General features: G+C 35.8%; 2 protein-coding genes across 2 annotated transcripts; one reads left to right on the forward strand and one right to left on the reverse strand.

The window, feature by feature from the left end:
- Nucleotides 1-6,920: 6,920 nt before the first annotated feature.
- Nucleotides 6,921-7,566, forward strand: LOC127810213 (uncharacterized). Its single transcript, XM_052349553.1, has one exon. The coding sequence runs from the start codon at nt 6,992-6,994 to the stop codon at nt 7,472-7,474; it is 483 nt and encodes a 160-aa protein (XP_052205513.1). The 5' UTR covers nt 6,921-6,991; the 3' UTR covers nt 7,475-7,566.
- Nucleotides 7,567-12,304: 4,738 nt separating this feature from the next.
- Nucleotides 12,305-16,510, reverse strand: LOC127809171 (ACT domain-containing protein ACR1). The gene is made up of 8 exons (XM_052347902.1): nt 16,365-16,510; nt 15,738-15,837; nt 15,580-15,625; nt 14,137-14,251; nt 13,874-13,941; nt 13,139-13,735; nt 12,911-13,015; nt 12,305-12,815 (listed from the first exon to the last, which is right to left on the reverse strand). The coding sequence occupies exons 2-8, from the start codon at nt 15,806-15,808 to the stop codon at nt 12,426-12,428; spliced, it is 1,392 nt and encodes a 463-aa protein (XP_052203862.1). The 5' UTR covers nt 15,809-15,837; nt 16,365-16,510; the 3' UTR covers nt 12,305-12,425.
- Between the last annotated feature and the right edge of the window lie 53 nt (nt 16,511-16,563).

Consider the following 16,563-nt stretch of genomic DNA (forward strand, 5'->3'; position numbering starts at 1 on the left):
ACCCCTCCCTCCGCCACTCATTTTTCACACTTTCTCTCTCTCTCTCTCTCTCTCTCAAGTCTCAAGCTATTATTCTCTCAATTTTTTCTCTCATTTAATATTTCAATTTCAATTTCTTCAATCTTCTCATTTTGTTATTTATCAATTTATTCAATTATATTGTTAATTATTTATTACTTGTTATTATATTATTTTATCATTATTATATTTTTTTATTATCATACTTTTTTCAAAAAAATGGCAAGTGAAGGTAGAAATTTTGAAAATGTTGAGTTTGAAACTCAAAATTTTCAAACACAAGAGAGTGAAACTCAACAAAAGGGAGGTGGAAAAATTTCTACTTCTGATATTTTTAATATTCATTTCAAGAAAACACCAAAAGGAGATGGTAAATTTGATGTATCTTGTAATTATTGTAATCAGGTATACAAATTCAAGCAAGGAGGTGGATATGGTACTTTCGTCCGACATTTGCAAACAAAGCACCCGCTCAAGGTTGGATTGAGCCGCGATCAAACACAAATATCCGGGTTTGCTACCTCTTCAAACTCTCCTTAATTATTTCATTATAATGAAGCTAATTGTAGGTATGGTTTAGCTGAAATGGTAGCAATTGATCATTTATCTTTTAGTTTTGGTGAAAAATTAGGTTTTACTCGATTTTGTCAAAACTTTGTTAATCCTAGTTTTAAATCAATTCTTAGAAATACTTTGAAAAGGAATTTGTTAAAATTGTTTAAAAACTCAAAAATTGAATTGATAACATATTTTCAAAACAATAATATTAATGTTTCTATTTGTAGTGATATTTGGAGTGATCATTGGCAAACTCATTCATATATGGGTATTACTTGTCATTGGGTTGATGAAAATTATGTTTTACAAAAAAGAATTCTTGCGTATCGATGTTTTGATGAAAGTCATAATGCTGAAAATATTTGTAGATTAATTCAACAAATTTTACAAGAATATAGATTAGTTAATAGAATTTTTTCAATTTCTTTTGATAATGCATCGGCTAATACTGCTTTTATTAATGAATTGAAAAGAATTTGCCAACCAAATTTTGGTGGAAGATTTTTTCATGTTAGATGTGCATGCCATGTTTTAAATTTATGTGTTCAAGATGGTATTAAGTCACTTAATTCTTATTTAGATCCAATTAGAAATGTTATTTCTTATATTTGGGTACACCCTCGAACTGCAAAAGCATGGGCACATTTTTGCACCTCCAATGGTCAAACCCCAAAACGTTTTTCAAAAGATGTCCCTACTCGTTGGAACTCAACTTTTAAATTACTTAATCAATCTTTTGAATATAAAGATTTATTGTGTTCTTTTGCAGCAAATTATATTCCACAATATCCTATTTTTCCAACTATGTGGAATGTTTGTAGTTCAATTTTGAATATTTTACGAATTTTTAATGATGCTACTCATACACTTAGTAGTGTTTATAAACCAACTTCACATCAATTTTTAATAGAAGCAATGAATGTGGCCGGTGTATTAATGGAAGGAATTAATGTTGAAGAAATTTGTCATGCTGTTTTAGAAATGAGAGAAAAATGGTTACGTTATTATCAATTTATTCCTGAAATTTTTCTTGTTACTATGGTATTTGATCATAGGTGTAAATTTGATGGTTTAATTGAGTGTTTGTCTAACTATTATTCGTTGTTAGGATTAGAAAATAATGAAGAAATTGATGTGAATATTATAATTTCTAAGGTTAGAACTTTATGCAATCAATTATATGAAGCATATGTTATTGCTCCTAGTAGTGAAGAATCATTTCCATCCATGGCTTCGCATTCCTCTTCCTCCCAACCAATGAAATGGGGTCATAAATTTTTAGATCAAAGGAGGAAAATGATGTTCTACCCTTGTGCTTAGTTTTGATGATGAAAAACATATGTTATTAAATCCCTAAGTCATGAATCAAGGTGGTGGTTTTCAACAAAATCAATTTCAAGTGCATTGTTAAAATGAAAACCAAAAAGATTTATGATTCTCTATTTTAGTTAGAGATTTGCAAAGTCAAGTTTTTAGTCTTAAAAGAATCTCCTAAAATGATTTTCAAATTCGCTTTGAAGTCGTTGGTCAACATAGAGCTAAAATTGTTCTAAGGCAAAAGACCAACTAGAACATGTTTTTGAAAGTGTGTTCATTTTAGAAAGTGTTCATTTTAGAAAACTATCTCCTAGTATTTTGATATCTAATATCTCTTAGTAATGAAATGGTTTTGATGAATGTCTATATAAAAATCAATTTCTATCATGTGGATTATATGAATGAGAAAATGAATTTTTAGTATATAAGCTTTGAAGCAAGATATGAAAACTTATAGAAGAAATATTGAGTATGGTTGAGAGTGATTTGAAAAACTTGCTTGTTGAGAGTGATTTGTTTCAAAATATACTTTTGATAATCTCAACTTGCTTTCAAGATAATCAAAATGAGGTTTTAAAAGAATCGAATAAGGATGTATTGAAAATTCAAGATTTTCTATAGAATAGTCGACTATCAGGATCATTCTGTCGTCTATGCTTCAAAATAGTCGACTATTTTTGATGTTCTGTTGACTATTTAAGCATCTGTCGACTATTTTAGCATCTGTCGACTATCGAGTAAAAATAGTCGACTATGCCTTTTGATCTGTCGACTATTTTTGTTCATAAGTTTCAAAAATTTCTTCATATCTCAGCATCTGTCGACTATTGGAATGTGTCTGTCGACTATTGAAATTTTGTGTTATAAAATAGTCGATTATTCGTTTTGTCTGTCGACTATTTCTTGCTTTAGTTGTAAAAATAGTCAACTATATATTTCTTCTGTCGACTATTTCTTTTTGCAGAAAGTTCCAACGGCTATTTTTTCAAATCCCAACGGCTCCAAACAGCCTATTTCTCTTCAACTTCGTGGGACACTTATATATACATGTCATAGATGATCAAGAGAAGGCTAATGGATGGGAATGAATTGATTTGAGCTTACAGTTTATATTCCTTTGTATTTACAGTGTTCTGGGCTTTCATTGTTATACTTTTCTCTCCAAGACTTTATTCTATTATTGTTAATACATTCATTTAAGCCTTGTTTAATCTTGAGAGACATTGTAACTAAGAGATTCATCTCTTAGATCCTCTCATATTCTACATTTCTTTTTCTTCCTAGCTTGTGTAGCTAGAGGGCCCAATTCAGTGGGAGGTTTTTGTAATTCCTAGTCTTGGACTAGAGGACCTACTTGGTTTAAGTAGGGGGTTTTAGTGGATGGTTTGAAAAATCCTTAGTGAGGAGCTAAGGTAGTGGATTAGGCTTGGGTTAAGCCGAACCACTATAAATATTGGTGTTCTTGTGTGCTTGTGTTCTTTAAATCATCTTTATCTTTCCAAGCATTCCTTAATTCCTCACTTGTTTCACTCTTGTCATTTTATATGCTTCACGTTTTAAATCATTAAAACTTCAACCTGTATTAAAAAGTTTTTCAAGTTATTTCTACCAAGTTTTTAAAATAACCAATTCACCCCCCCTCTTGGTGTGTGCCATAGAACCTACTGTTCTAACAGAAAAAACCTAGATCGAGCTCACATTCGGAGCTCGAAACTTATCTAACCACAGTTTTTGAGTTTGGTGATGATACAGGTTTAAATTTTGAAATTTTGGAGTGGTGGAAAAGGCACAAGGAGACATTTCCAACTCTTGCAATTATTGCAAGTCAACTTCTTGCAGTTCCAGCTTCAACTGTAGCCGTTGAACAAACATTCAGTAGTGGAGGCAACATTTTGGACGAAAGAAGATCAAGATTGGCTCCAGAATCATTGGAAGCTCAAGTTTGCCTCGATGATTGGGAAAGAACTAACATGCGACGTCAAGAAGAACTTATCCATTCATCATCATCTGACGAATGGGTTAATGATGGTTCAACAACGGCGACTTTCGACTCCAATGAAGATGCGTAGGATCCAAGTCCATATTTTATTTTTTTTCACATTTGTAAAAATTAATTACTTGTATTACATTTTTGTTGTAATTATTTTTTAATGAAATTAAGTCTAATTCTATTTTTTATTTTTTATTTTTCACATTTGTAAAAATTAATTACTTGTATTACATACTTGTTTAGTTGTTTTAATTATTTTTAATGAAATTATTACTTATATTTCTTCAATTTTTAGTAGTGTTTTTTTATTAAAAATATGGTTGAGAATATTTATATTTACAATTACATTTAACAATTAAAAATCGAAACCAAACCGAACCGAACAACGGAACAAGGACCAAAATTGAATACAACAATATTTAAAAAAAAATTAAAAAAATTAGGTTTGAACCGGAACCGGAACCGTTGATCGAACCGGCTCAAACCGTTGACCGAACTGGTCCAAATCTTTGACCGAACCGGCACGAACCAGAACCGGAACCGGCGGTTCATGAACCGTGCCCATGTTGTCAGCCTTGAAATTGCAAGAAAATCGGAGAGAGAGCACAATTATGTCATGGATTGGGTGATGATTGACGTTAAAACCCTAATCAATTTTATTTTATTTATTTTTTTCTACTTTCCCATGCGAGAGTGGTCATTTGAAAGTTGGCGACCTATGGAAGGGAAAAAAAAAAAAAAAAACTAAACTAAATTAAACTTTGGCTTGAAACATATTAAAAGAAAAAGACTGCAGAGAGTGAGAAGAGAGACAAAGACAGTGCACGAGTTTTAAAAGAAAATTGTCAAATTTAAGTAACTTGTTAATGACAACAAAAGTGAATATCAATTTTTAAATGACAAAATAATTATTCAAATTTATTATTTTATCTAATTGACATTAGGTCTAAATTGTTTCAATTGAATATAATTTTATCTAATATGTAAAATTAATTTAGAGAGCATGTTCATGTTAACTTGGCACGACAGATATCATATAATACTAATATTATACGTGGGATCTATATGTAGACATAAGTAAAAATGATATAATTTGTAAAAAAAATAAAATATGTGTACATGTGAATTCCATAAATATTATTATCATATGATGTTTGGTATAATAAATCAATATGAACACACTCTCTAAGTAGATAAATAAAATTGCACTCAATTTAATTAATTAATTTGAACCTAATTGCAAAAGTTGAAAAGATTGGATAAGAATACTTTGTAATTAATAAGAGTACATTGTAATTAATAATAAAACATTAATTAACGTTACCCTAATAATAATAGTTTTAAGCAATCAGAGTACATTAGTAGCCTAACAAAATACTAATCAAAGTTGCCGTGCTACATGTTGCGTGGACGCTTACCTCTTACCTCAATCAACTAGTTCAAATCTATCCCAAAACGAGAAGCCAAAGACAATTATTTAAAAAAGTTAAGACTCTCTGCTCATTAATTATAAAAAAAAATGTTAATTAAACACTCAGTTGTGTAATACGTTTATAATAATTTTACATATGGGCAAATAGTAAAAAAAATCCAAACTTTTTGCAATAAATACAAAAAAATTAAATAATTCTATTAACTGATTACATTTATTCACAAGACAATATATTTATTATTTACTAATAAAATTATTTAGATATTAAAGACAAACTACAATAAATACATATTATATAGAAAAACATATAAACAATTATGCTACTATTGATTAAATAGTTTATAACATAATACATTTATCGTTTACTAATAAAATTATTTAAATATTAAAGACAAAATAGAATAAATGCACAGTATATAAAAGGGTTTTGCTGATGAGTAATATTCCCAAACACGGAGCATGTAATGTATTTTATTTTTAATATTTAATATTTTTTTATTTATAAAAATGCATCACATTTTAAAATATTTTAATAATTAATTAAAATATTTGAACAATGATGAACATTACGTGGGTTGGATGCCGACGGCTGTGGTGTGGCCACTGGCCTGGCCGGCCATGGGTGGCGGCTGGTTTGACCTTCGTTAGATCGATCAAAGCCTCCATCCATATATGTACGTATATATACATATAATTCAAGCATTAAACGCTACGATAGCCATGAAGAAAAGTAAAAAACCAAGCCGACATATAAATATATATATTATATCTGGAAGGCCAAAGCGGCACATGGTCAAACATTGAGCACTTGACCTTGGCTTCTCCCGAATCCGACGTCAGCCAACCCCGCCGCCGACGGCTCTCTACAAAACCAGTTTTCAATTATTTCCGTTATTCCCCGGTTATTTATTGATCGGAAATGTTGTTTGAATGGTAGTAGTGGTGATACTTTTATGATATTTATGTATTAATATATTATATATTTATAATAATATAATATAAAACATAATGTATTAATATATTAGTGAATCAAAAATGTCTTCCCCTCACCTTCTCGAAGATTAATCAAACCATTCAATATAGTAATGGCACTAGCCTTCAAAATATATACAGTGATCTATTATAGAGTTTTTTAATTTTGTCCAATCTCATATTGAAAAGACCATAAGAAATATAACATGTCAATGAGATTGGTCTAAAAATATAAATTTATACCCAATCACACAGTTTGAAGTTAGAGTAATATTATTCATTTGTACTGGAGATAAATTTATAGTTTAGTTGGCATTATCTTATTAAAAATTAAAAAAGTGCATGTGTCCATATTTATATGTCTAACTCTTTATTTTTTAATAAAAAAAATCAACTAAGTGTCCATATATATACATATGGTTTGGAATGTTAAATGAGAGATTAATGAGATGGGTAATAATTAAAGTTTTAATCATCACTCAAAGATGTGACCTTTGTGAGCACCATGCTAGGTGACACCTATTAACAAGGTAAGTTTGATTCCTAACCTTTTTAACTAGTTAAAAGTATTATATTGGTAAATAATTATAGAAGGTTGGTGAAACATGATGGCGGTATATATAGCATAGGGCTAAACATCCATATGTTTGTGTGGAAACAAAGTAAGCTGGTGCAGTATTCTTCGATCTTTAACTTAATTGGTAATGGAATCGCAATCGTATTCCTCTTCCTCCTCCACCAGTACTCTCCTCCCTTCAGCCAGGAGACCCAGAATCCCCGGTCCTCAATTCCATTCTGCGCTCCATTTGGTCCGTCGAATTCCGGCCAAGCCCTGGAAGAAGCCGGTGGCGCCACTGCCTCCGACCCCGCAGAGGATCTACAAGGTGGCGGCGGTGGACTTCAAGCAAGTGGTCCAGAAGCTCACCGGGGCTCCGGCAGCTGAGTGCCAGTACTCCCGGCGCCTGCAAGCCATGGCTCCGTCGCCGCTTAGCATCGCGAAAGCTGCGCCCGCCACCTCGGGGGGCCTTCCCTGGCCGAAAACCACCGCGGCGCCGTGGAAGTTGCCGGAGACCTCCGTCCCGGCTGAAAGTCCGTTGGGATTAAGTTTGTCGCCATTGTCTAGTTCGTGGTTTTCCTTCCCTATGCTGAGCCCAGGAACACTATCATCCGTAAGCACATTTATGTAGATTTGTTTTTTGGGTCTATATTTGCCATTTATTGTTTCCATTTCTTCCTCCAGTTAAAAGGGCTATTAGCAAAGGACAATTCTTGTTTGCTACTTTGCTTTTCTCAATTTCTGGAAGCTTCTGTAGATTTGATAATTCTATATATTCACAACCAATAGATGAAAGCCTAATATAAGGGAAACAAGCCATTTAAGGGGCTAAATTAGTTACCCTATATATAACCTAATTAAGGGGACGAAGATAACTGCAAAGGGCATAGAAAGGGTTCAAGCTCCTTTAAGATAAAGAGTTGAAACAAGCTGGAGAATCCAACAACTTCTTTCTAATGGTTGTTACAAAATCAAGGGCTCCCCAATTCCCTATCTCAATCTGCATGTGCTCCTAGCTAATGATCAAATATATTCAGATTCATCTACTAGAGTTTTGGAATAAAGTTTGCAAGACATGGCTTCGATTCTCCAACAAAACAAGAATCAAGAGACTGGATTCAATTCAGCAGAAAGTCTGCAGACTCAGCCAAGGATATTGATGTGAATGGATCGTTTGGTGTTTCATCAGTCTGCATCTTCCAGACTCAAAAATCATACTTTTGGACACAATCCTGCCCATATATAAGTCTGATGTCTCTTTATAGGAATTCAATCACTCCTGTTACTTCTCCTTTTTCTAGTTGTGATTACACTGCGTGTCACAAATATAACCTAATTATTTATAGGTGATGAACATCCTATATTTATGCAAAGTAAATAGATACTTAGTCATCTCTCTTGGTTAGAAATTAATACTAGCTATCTTTATATGTTTAGATAAGTTAAAAATACAAGTCTTTATATATATTATTCAAGAGTCAAACTTTGGGCCAGGCCGAGCCTCTTCATTTTTTTTTGGGCTGTTTCCCAGCTGGGCTGGTTAAAACCCAAAACATATTTTGGGCCAATTTTTTTTATGGCCTGGATTATTTCCTTCGGACAAAGCCCATTAAATAAAGTAAAAAAAGATGAAAGACCCATTTTAATTAAGCAGGTGAAAAAAATAAAAAATAGATAGCATATATAATTAATTCCAGAAAAATTATTCATATATATGAAAATTTTGGGAATTTAATTTTCTATACCGGCATGAAAATTATAATGCTATCTTATAATGTTATTATGGTACAAGTGTTAGGATTAATCTAGGTATTTATTAAAATTAAAATTCTAATAATAATGTTATCTTATACCTGATTTAGATAGAATCAAGAGAAATGGATTCCATCTATGAGTCTCGCTCCCGGAGTGTATTTCACCAGTATGATGAGTAATTATTAATGTGTAGTTTATAAGCATTTATGTTCATGCCTGTAATTATGCTCACATGGACTTAATTATTTATAGGGGATGATTATCTTATATTTATAAGAGATAAATAGATAATAGATAGATTACCTATTTACCTTGAGAGATGTGTATTATCTTATTCTAATAAGACAGTGTTTGTTAACTAAAATATGGAGTGAAAAATATCAAATATGAAAAGTATTCTAAATATTTGTCCTTTCTAACTCATTTATTAAATTTATTTGACATGTCTTGAAAAAACCTCACGTGAGTTCTTATCTTATTTTATACAGATAAATTTATTTGAGCGTAAATTTATTTAATATTTTACAAATAAGTCTAAACTAATCGTACATATTTTCTCATTTATCAAGGATAATTGAGAGATATAATTTATCTTATTCTATCAAAGAAAATCAGTAATATGTATGATTAATTACCTTTAAATAGCTACCTGACCCAGACGAGTGTTAATGGTTGTTTTAGTAATAATCATACACTATGATTGTTTTAGTGGGTGGAGATTTAGTTTCCTGGAATGTGGAGAAACTGGTAATACAAATATGATCATAAAGCTATTAAGGTGTGTAAAATGTATATTTTAATTTATACTATGCATATCTTAATTATATATTATTTATAATATGAATTGTTAATATCGGAAGAAATTGATATATAGTTTTGGCTCCCAAGTTGTAAAGATGGCAATGGTCTTGTAATACCAAGAGATTAGTAAGGGTATAAATAATATTTAATAAAGGGTATAGTAGGAATTATCGAAAAAAAAAGAAGGCTATAGGACGTACTAACACAGTTTTGGACGATCGAATTAGTCGGAGGAAGTACCTCGGACCCTAGACGATCAAGGAAAATGGTATAGTATCGACGAGTGATTTAATTTATGATTTTTAGTGATAAAAGAAATTGGATTGAGAACAGTTTTTGGTACAGCTGTTGACTGGGCTGAGAAAACCAAATCGATATAGGGGACGTCCGAAAAATCAACGGAGAGTGTCAAGGACCAATATTTTATGTATAGAACAACCCTTAAATGATTTCGGGTTGAATCGAATGGATTTAAAGTCAAATCGATCAGTCAGGCTTAAGTGTAATTTTCTAATTTTACTCGAGGGAGGTCAAAACGGTAACTGTCGAAAGTTTCAAGGGTCAAGTGAAAAGTACAAGACTTATGGGTCTTTGTGATGGTGTTAGAATGTTCAGGGACTCAAGAAAAAGGGCTGAAATGATAAAGGAAGAAGCAAGAGGGCTAAAATGTAATTTACCAAAAATTGCATAATGTGAACGCGAAGGAAAGTTGGCCGCCGCACTCCCACCGTATGTGGCCGCCGTTTCAGGCGATGGGACGGTCGAGGCTAGCTTGGGGAAGGTCGTATACGGCCGGGAGAACACTTGGGGACCAAGCTTAGCCGTTGATTGGCCGTGAGGTGATCGGATTTTTAGTATAAATAGGGCCGAGGGTTTCAAGTTTTTGAAGTACAAATCGATCGCGTTTTTGGATGATTTTTGGAGCTTTGATAGAGGGTTTTTGGTCGCAAGGCATCAAGGATCACTTTTGGAGTGTTTTGAGGCATTTTTGAGCAGGTTTGGTGGTCATTCGAAGCTTGGCCGTGAGTGGGAGGCGGACCGCTTACCGTCGCCTATAACTGGCCGTTTGGGCCATTTTTCGGTGGCCTTTCGGCCTGATTTTTGTGGGGTTGTGATCGATTCTTCAAGGGCTTTAAGGGGGTACCGATTTCAGGGTCATCGGAGTAACCGCCGGCGACTGGCTTGAGGTTGAAGATGGTGGCACATGAGCTGCATGCGCCAGCCTTTGCTTGCACCCACGCGCCAAGAGCGTGAAGGCGTGCGACAAGGGGCTTTCTGGTAATTCAACTTTCAGAATTTTTATTTAATTATTTGAGGATTTATTGTGTTGAAATATTTTGGAAAATAGTTGAGAAAATAATTATTTTGGAATTATCAAGGTGAAAAATGGGAGAAAATAGAGGAAATTATGAAAAAATTAAGGAAAATAGATTTTAATGCTTCTTTAATTAATTATGGTGTTTAGGAAGTGTTGTGGTTTGAGGTTGACTGTAAATTGAAGTGTCTGTAAGTTGGCACGCATAACGAGGTTGTGCACAAGGATCGAGGCGACCCGAATACGTCGAGGTGAGTGTTCACCTCCAAAACTTGATTTATTGTTCTTGTTCTATCTGAACATGTGGTGATTTCATGCAAAATGATTTTGTGCATTGAAATGGTAACCGGTGACGGTTGATTTTTATGAGGGAGGTTCATCTTTAAACGTTTTGAACTTTTATGCATTGCATTTTATAAATGTTGTTTATATGATGCATTGAATTGTGAAATGTGGTATTGCCTTGCGTTTTATGTGTACGTATGGAATGTCAGCCTAAGATGTTGTCTGGATAGTGTAGCCATAATTCTCCAAGGGCATGACGGAATAATAGGGGTATCTGATGCTGGTGTGCATGTCAGGATAGTCGCTTTGGTTTCCGTGCCAAACCGTTTGTTCAGGGAAGTTGCACTAGAACGACTAGGTGGTCTATATAGTGTTGTTCATGTGGGATGTTAGCCTAGGATGTTGTCTGGATAGTGTAGCCGTAATTCTCCAAGGGCGTGACAGAATAATAGGGGTATCTGATGCTGGTGTGCATGTCAGAATAGCCGCCTTGGTTTCCGTGCCAGGTCGTTTGACCAGGGAAGTTGCACTAGGATGACTAGGTGGTCCACGTGAAATTTTGGAGTTGAGATTGTATGGTGGTTCCTGGATACTTAAGGTGGGAACATATTCTGGTGAGATGCGTTGGCAGCCCCATTTAAGCTAGAATTGCGTCGTGTCGTCGAGTCGGTATGGTGGCATAGCTTTTAGAGAAATTGCTCTTTTCCCGTGGTAGGGTTAAGTGTTGGGGATTCTCTTAGGCTAGGGCTTACCGGATGTATTGGTTTATTTCATGTCTTGCATTCATTCATGAAAAATGTGTTTTGAACTCTCATTTAGATGATTCAGCATCTAATTTGGACTATGTCCCTGGAATATTCAAATTAACGTTCCAGGTGAAGGTAGCGGTGCGAAATGAAAGGGAATTACCGAGGAGTGACGACGATTAGTTGATAGCTTGTAATATGTCGCTTTCAATAATATTGTTTATTTTGAAGACGTCTTGTAAGTGTTGGTTTGACTTTATATTATAAATAAAATGGTTTCAGTTATGACCTGTTAAGATTTCGATCTATCTTCCGTATTTGTGTTGGTGAACCTGTCTTAGTTTATTGATGGTTCATAGTTGATATATTAAGAAGGTGTAACGGGATCTTCGGGGAATGGTGTTTGTGTTGGATTTCTGTTGTTTATTTAAAAAAAAAAATTTATATTCTCGGAATCTTACGCCCTCCCGAGAATTGGGGTGTTACATGTCTTCCCAAGTTGAAAAGTCTGAGACGATGGTAAATTGAAACACCAGAGAAGCCGATGATGGGTTGCCAATTGAGTCTAATCAGAAGGTAGCATTGAGTATTTGAAAACCAACATATGCTAACGACATATTTACAGAAGCCTAGAACATGATACAGTGGCCGGCCATTTCCCTTACCGTGCGGCGATGGATTCACGATCTAATGGGCCTGAAGTTGCCGGATAGCCGCTCAAGATGAGACCATAACTTGGCCCCCAGCGAGAACCTCGGCTCCTCTTCTTGTACCTTATTGTCGTCCTCGCTGTTTTTTCTGCTCGTTCTCTGTGACAGCCCCTGGGGCGAGTGGCTCGGCGAGTTGTTAACCATCAGCACCGTTCCCCCAATCTCTTGCCTCACCATGTCTACAGTTTCAGGGTTTGCATCTTGCCCGGAAGCGTCTGTAACATAGAAAGACCCGACCGCTCGCTCGCCCCGGATCCCGATCTCTGCCCGCGTGATCGATAGCCCGTGCTCTCGAAACACCCTTGTTATGTCCGAAAGGAGCCCCAATTGGTTTCTAGTTAGGACGTCCAGTCTCAGACCCTGCACTCAGAATCAACGATTGAAAATGGTTTTCGTTAATATTTAGGGTCGTTTCTCATTAATTCAAACAAAAGAAAAAAAAGAAAGAACCTTACATGGGAGACTCTGCGTTCTGTGGCAGCAATTAAGCATTGGGCAACCCTTCTCCTCTCGCTTGCTGAGTCCAGTGTACACCCGTCCATGTGCCGTATGTAGTACTCCTGCAGGATTCTTACATTAACTTCTTCGAATTTTATCATGAATTTTGTTAATTCTAAGAATGAGGGGAGTTAATTTTAGTAAAATTTACCCAAATGAACACTTCTGCAAAGATTCATGTTTACCTGGAAAGCGATGGATCCCCTGGAGCTGACAGCAGCGTGGAAAACCACGTATTCCATGTCCGTCAAGGTACAAACGGTGTCGAACAGCAACTTCGGCCGGTCTCTACTCCTCACGTTCACCACCGAATACCCTCTCTCCTTGCAATGATCGATCGTAACGTGCGTTTCATCCCTCCTCCCGCCGCCGCCGCCGCACCTGTCGTAGTCGCCATCCGCCCACATCAGCTGGTGGAGCCGCCTCTCCGTGTGGGCCCGGTCGGCGGCGGGAGCCGCCACCCTCACGCTAAACCGCTCGCCGTCGGGGTGGTGGGCCTCCACCACGTTCTCCAGCTGCGCCCGCGCGTCGGCGGCGTGGTCCAGGTCCGGATCGTCCACATAGATGATGCATGCCACGCGACCGTTGTGCGTCCACGCTGCCGCCGCCGCCACATGGCACTCGAGCTCGGCCAGCACCGCTGAGATCTCTGACATTAGGCCGGGGCGGTCCAGTCCGGTGATCTCCAAGGCCGTGTGATCCGCCGACACGTGTATGGGCCTGACCTCTCTCCCCGCGCATGCCTTCACCTCCTGGCTCGCCCTTCTGCTCGCACACATTGCCTGCAAATCAGTGTTTGAATTTTATATACTTAAATATCAAATCTAAAATCCTCTCCCAAAGTGAATACTTTGTATTAACTACTAGCTATATTTATTAAATTTCTTGGGGGGGTGGGGGTGGGGTGGGTGGGGAGAGACCTGTTGGATGTAAAGGAGGAGGCTTTCGTCCGTGACTTTGCGGCCAAACTGATCGGTCACATGGAAGACTGGAAGACCAGAGCAATCAAAACAAACCCACGTCACAGAGTCGTCAGTGGTTCTTACTTATGATGATACAAATAAAAAACTATAACAAGATCATTAACGTTATCTAATATACTATTTAAAAATATAATATTTAACGCAGGGTACCATCATTGCATTAAAGGTGTTAGCAGGGTAGAAATAAGAACAGTAATTACCATCCATGAACCAACCACCGTCCGAACAAATGTAAGATTTGGAGATGACCAGATCGAGATCTGTCAGCACTTGCACCATCTCTAGCAAGATTCCGTGCTTGTTTGCACTGTCAACCTGTGGGCCCACAATATATCGTAGTTTATATCAGTTAATCTGACCTTTTCTTCATTATCTCTATTTCATTCTAATCCAGTATTACAGAAACTGGATTAGAATAAAACAAAGCAAAATAAAATTTATATACAAATCCCAAACATACAAAGAGTGAGCAAAATCAAGGGACGAGCCCAAATGTACACATAATTAGGAGGCCAAAGCCAGCATCCATGCAAATAAACCCTAAGCAACACAAAGTAATGATGGAAGAAACCGGCAGCCGGACCGGTTGCCTAGTGCAAAAGAAATGTTAAATGTGTAGTCTTTTGGATTGACATAATCCTTTAAGAGTAAATACATATGAATGATTTTCTTTAGAAGCAATATTACCTAGAAAAGAGAAGCACACAGGAAGGAATTTCTCAACTTAATTGCTTGCTTTCATAAGCCTACGAATCTTGTTTTCTAGTAACAAAAAACAAACAAAAATCTCAAACAAGGTATTAAAAGCTGCAATTTCTAGGTTGTGCAGTTCCCTAATTTCTAGGTCTTATAGTGATGTATGTATCATCGTTCACCAGTGATCTGATCTGTAGTTTCTAAAGCTGCCCATTAGATCCATCCGGTACACGTTCCAAAATATTATTTTCCCACCAAATTTTAATATAATTTGTGGGTTAGTATTAATGATGATAAAATGATGGTTATTTGTTGATAGGTGATTAATCACAATGTAATAAATAACCATTGATGATTTTCTAACTATTATTAATACTGAATATCACAAAAAAGTCAGAAACTGTGTATCTCAATATCATCTTCATGTGCACGCTTACGGCAAACAATCACTTGATTTTGTATAAATGGGGATATTGACTTAATTTTTGTCCATAAACATACAGATCATTGCTTTCGAATCAATTAAATCCACCTGGCTTAGGAATGACCTCTGGGAGCTCTTAAAACATTCATCAAGGAAAGATATTCATTATTCTTATTGAGTGATCAATGCTTTGTATGGAAGCTTTTAGGACATCCATGAGCTTAAAAGATCCATTATTATTAATGTGATAATTTAACTACAACACTATAAAGACATTGCAGCATATATATATTTATCTCCATTTTCCTTATCATTTCACATCTATGGGTGGAATCTTTAGTGGGTTCGCAGCTGCCCATAACCTCAGAAAAAAGTATATAAAAGAGCTAAATTTATTCATCTAACAAGGCTAGATTAAGCATGCGTGTCTTGAATTAAATATTATACATACACATACATATATATGTATATGTATATATATTCCTAGGACTTGGACTAGGAAGCATGAATGTGCATTGCTAACCTTCACGAGGGTGCAGTCTGGCCACGTGTCGTTATCTATACTAACGCTGCAAAAAGAACCAGGATTCAAACTCCATGATGATGATCAGGAAACCGAATCAAATAAAGCGAAGCTTTGTTAATTATCGATTTGTTTCGAAACTCAGAAGTTACAGATACCTTGGAGGGTGTATTCTTTCTATCAGTGATTCGAAGTCGGGATCGAAATAAGGCTTGTAGACTGTATCCATCTTCTATAATATATTCTGCTTTCTTGTTCCTGAACAAGACAAAGAAATCGCAGATGAGTTCTCTCCGATACACACACACATATATATATACATATTCTATATGAAGACCTTTTTAGAGATATATATGGATTGTGATTAGATTTCTTGAATCTTTTTTAAACCCTTTTGACATTGGAGGCCTAGTCCAAACCCACTTGGAATTCTCTTGAAAAGAGTGGCTATCTTCATGTGCAGGAGAAACAACTCTCAACAAGAAAGAGAAAGAGAAAAAGGAAACGAAATTCAATGGAGATATGGGTTGCTGAGGTAATATCTGATGACAAGGACGGCTCAATCAAAAGAAACAAATCGAATCGAATTGGATCCTCGGAACACACGCAACCGCATGACAAGAGCAAACCAGCCCGAACCGTTCATCCAACAGAGACACAAAGAAAGGACGAAAACCCAGAATCATAGACTCTCTCAATTAAAACTCGGACTCCCCTTGATTAATAAAGAAAACGGGACCCAAAACACAATTAGTCAATTGAATTGAATTGGAGAAAGAAGAGACCTTTTAATAGGAAGTAGATCCCATGAGCCGATCAGCGTTAGCCTGAGAGGAGAGACGACGGCGGGGCAAGGGTTAACTGGCTTAAGATTGTTCGATTTTCTGGAAGAGAGAGAATTAAGGATTCAAAAGCGTTGTTTCTGTTTCTCTCTCTTCGCACACACATATATATATAGAGAGAGATATAGATTTATAATAATTT

This window comes from Diospyros lotus, chromosome 9 (genome assembly GCF_014633365.1).
Source record: "Diospyros lotus cultivar Yz01 chromosome 9, ASM1463336v1, whole genome shotgun sequence".
NCBI classification, from domain to species: Eukaryota; Viridiplantae; Streptophyta; class Magnoliopsida; order Ericales; family Ebenaceae; genus Diospyros; species Diospyros lotus.

What these genes read in the sequence shown, in the direction of transcription:
- LOC127809171 (XM_052347902.1), bottom strand. Translation starts at nt 15,808, where the DNA reads ATGGATACAGTCTACAAGCCTTATTTCGATCCCGACTTCGAATCACTG. An exon ending in CAGACTGCACCCTCGTGAAG is followed by an intron (nt 14,252 to 15,579) that starts GTTAGCAATGCA and finishes GTGGGCCCACAG; the next exon opens with GTTGACAGTGCAAACAAGCA. An exon ending in CAGAACGCAGAGTCTCCCAT is followed by an intron (nt 12,816 to 12,910) that starts GTAAGGTTCTTT and finishes TTCTGAGTGCAG; the next exon opens with GGTCTGAGACTGGACGTCCT.
- LOC127810213 (XM_052349553.1), top strand. Translation starts at nt 6,992, where the DNA reads ATGGAATCGCAATCGTATTCCTCTTCCTCCTCCACCAGTACTCTCCTC.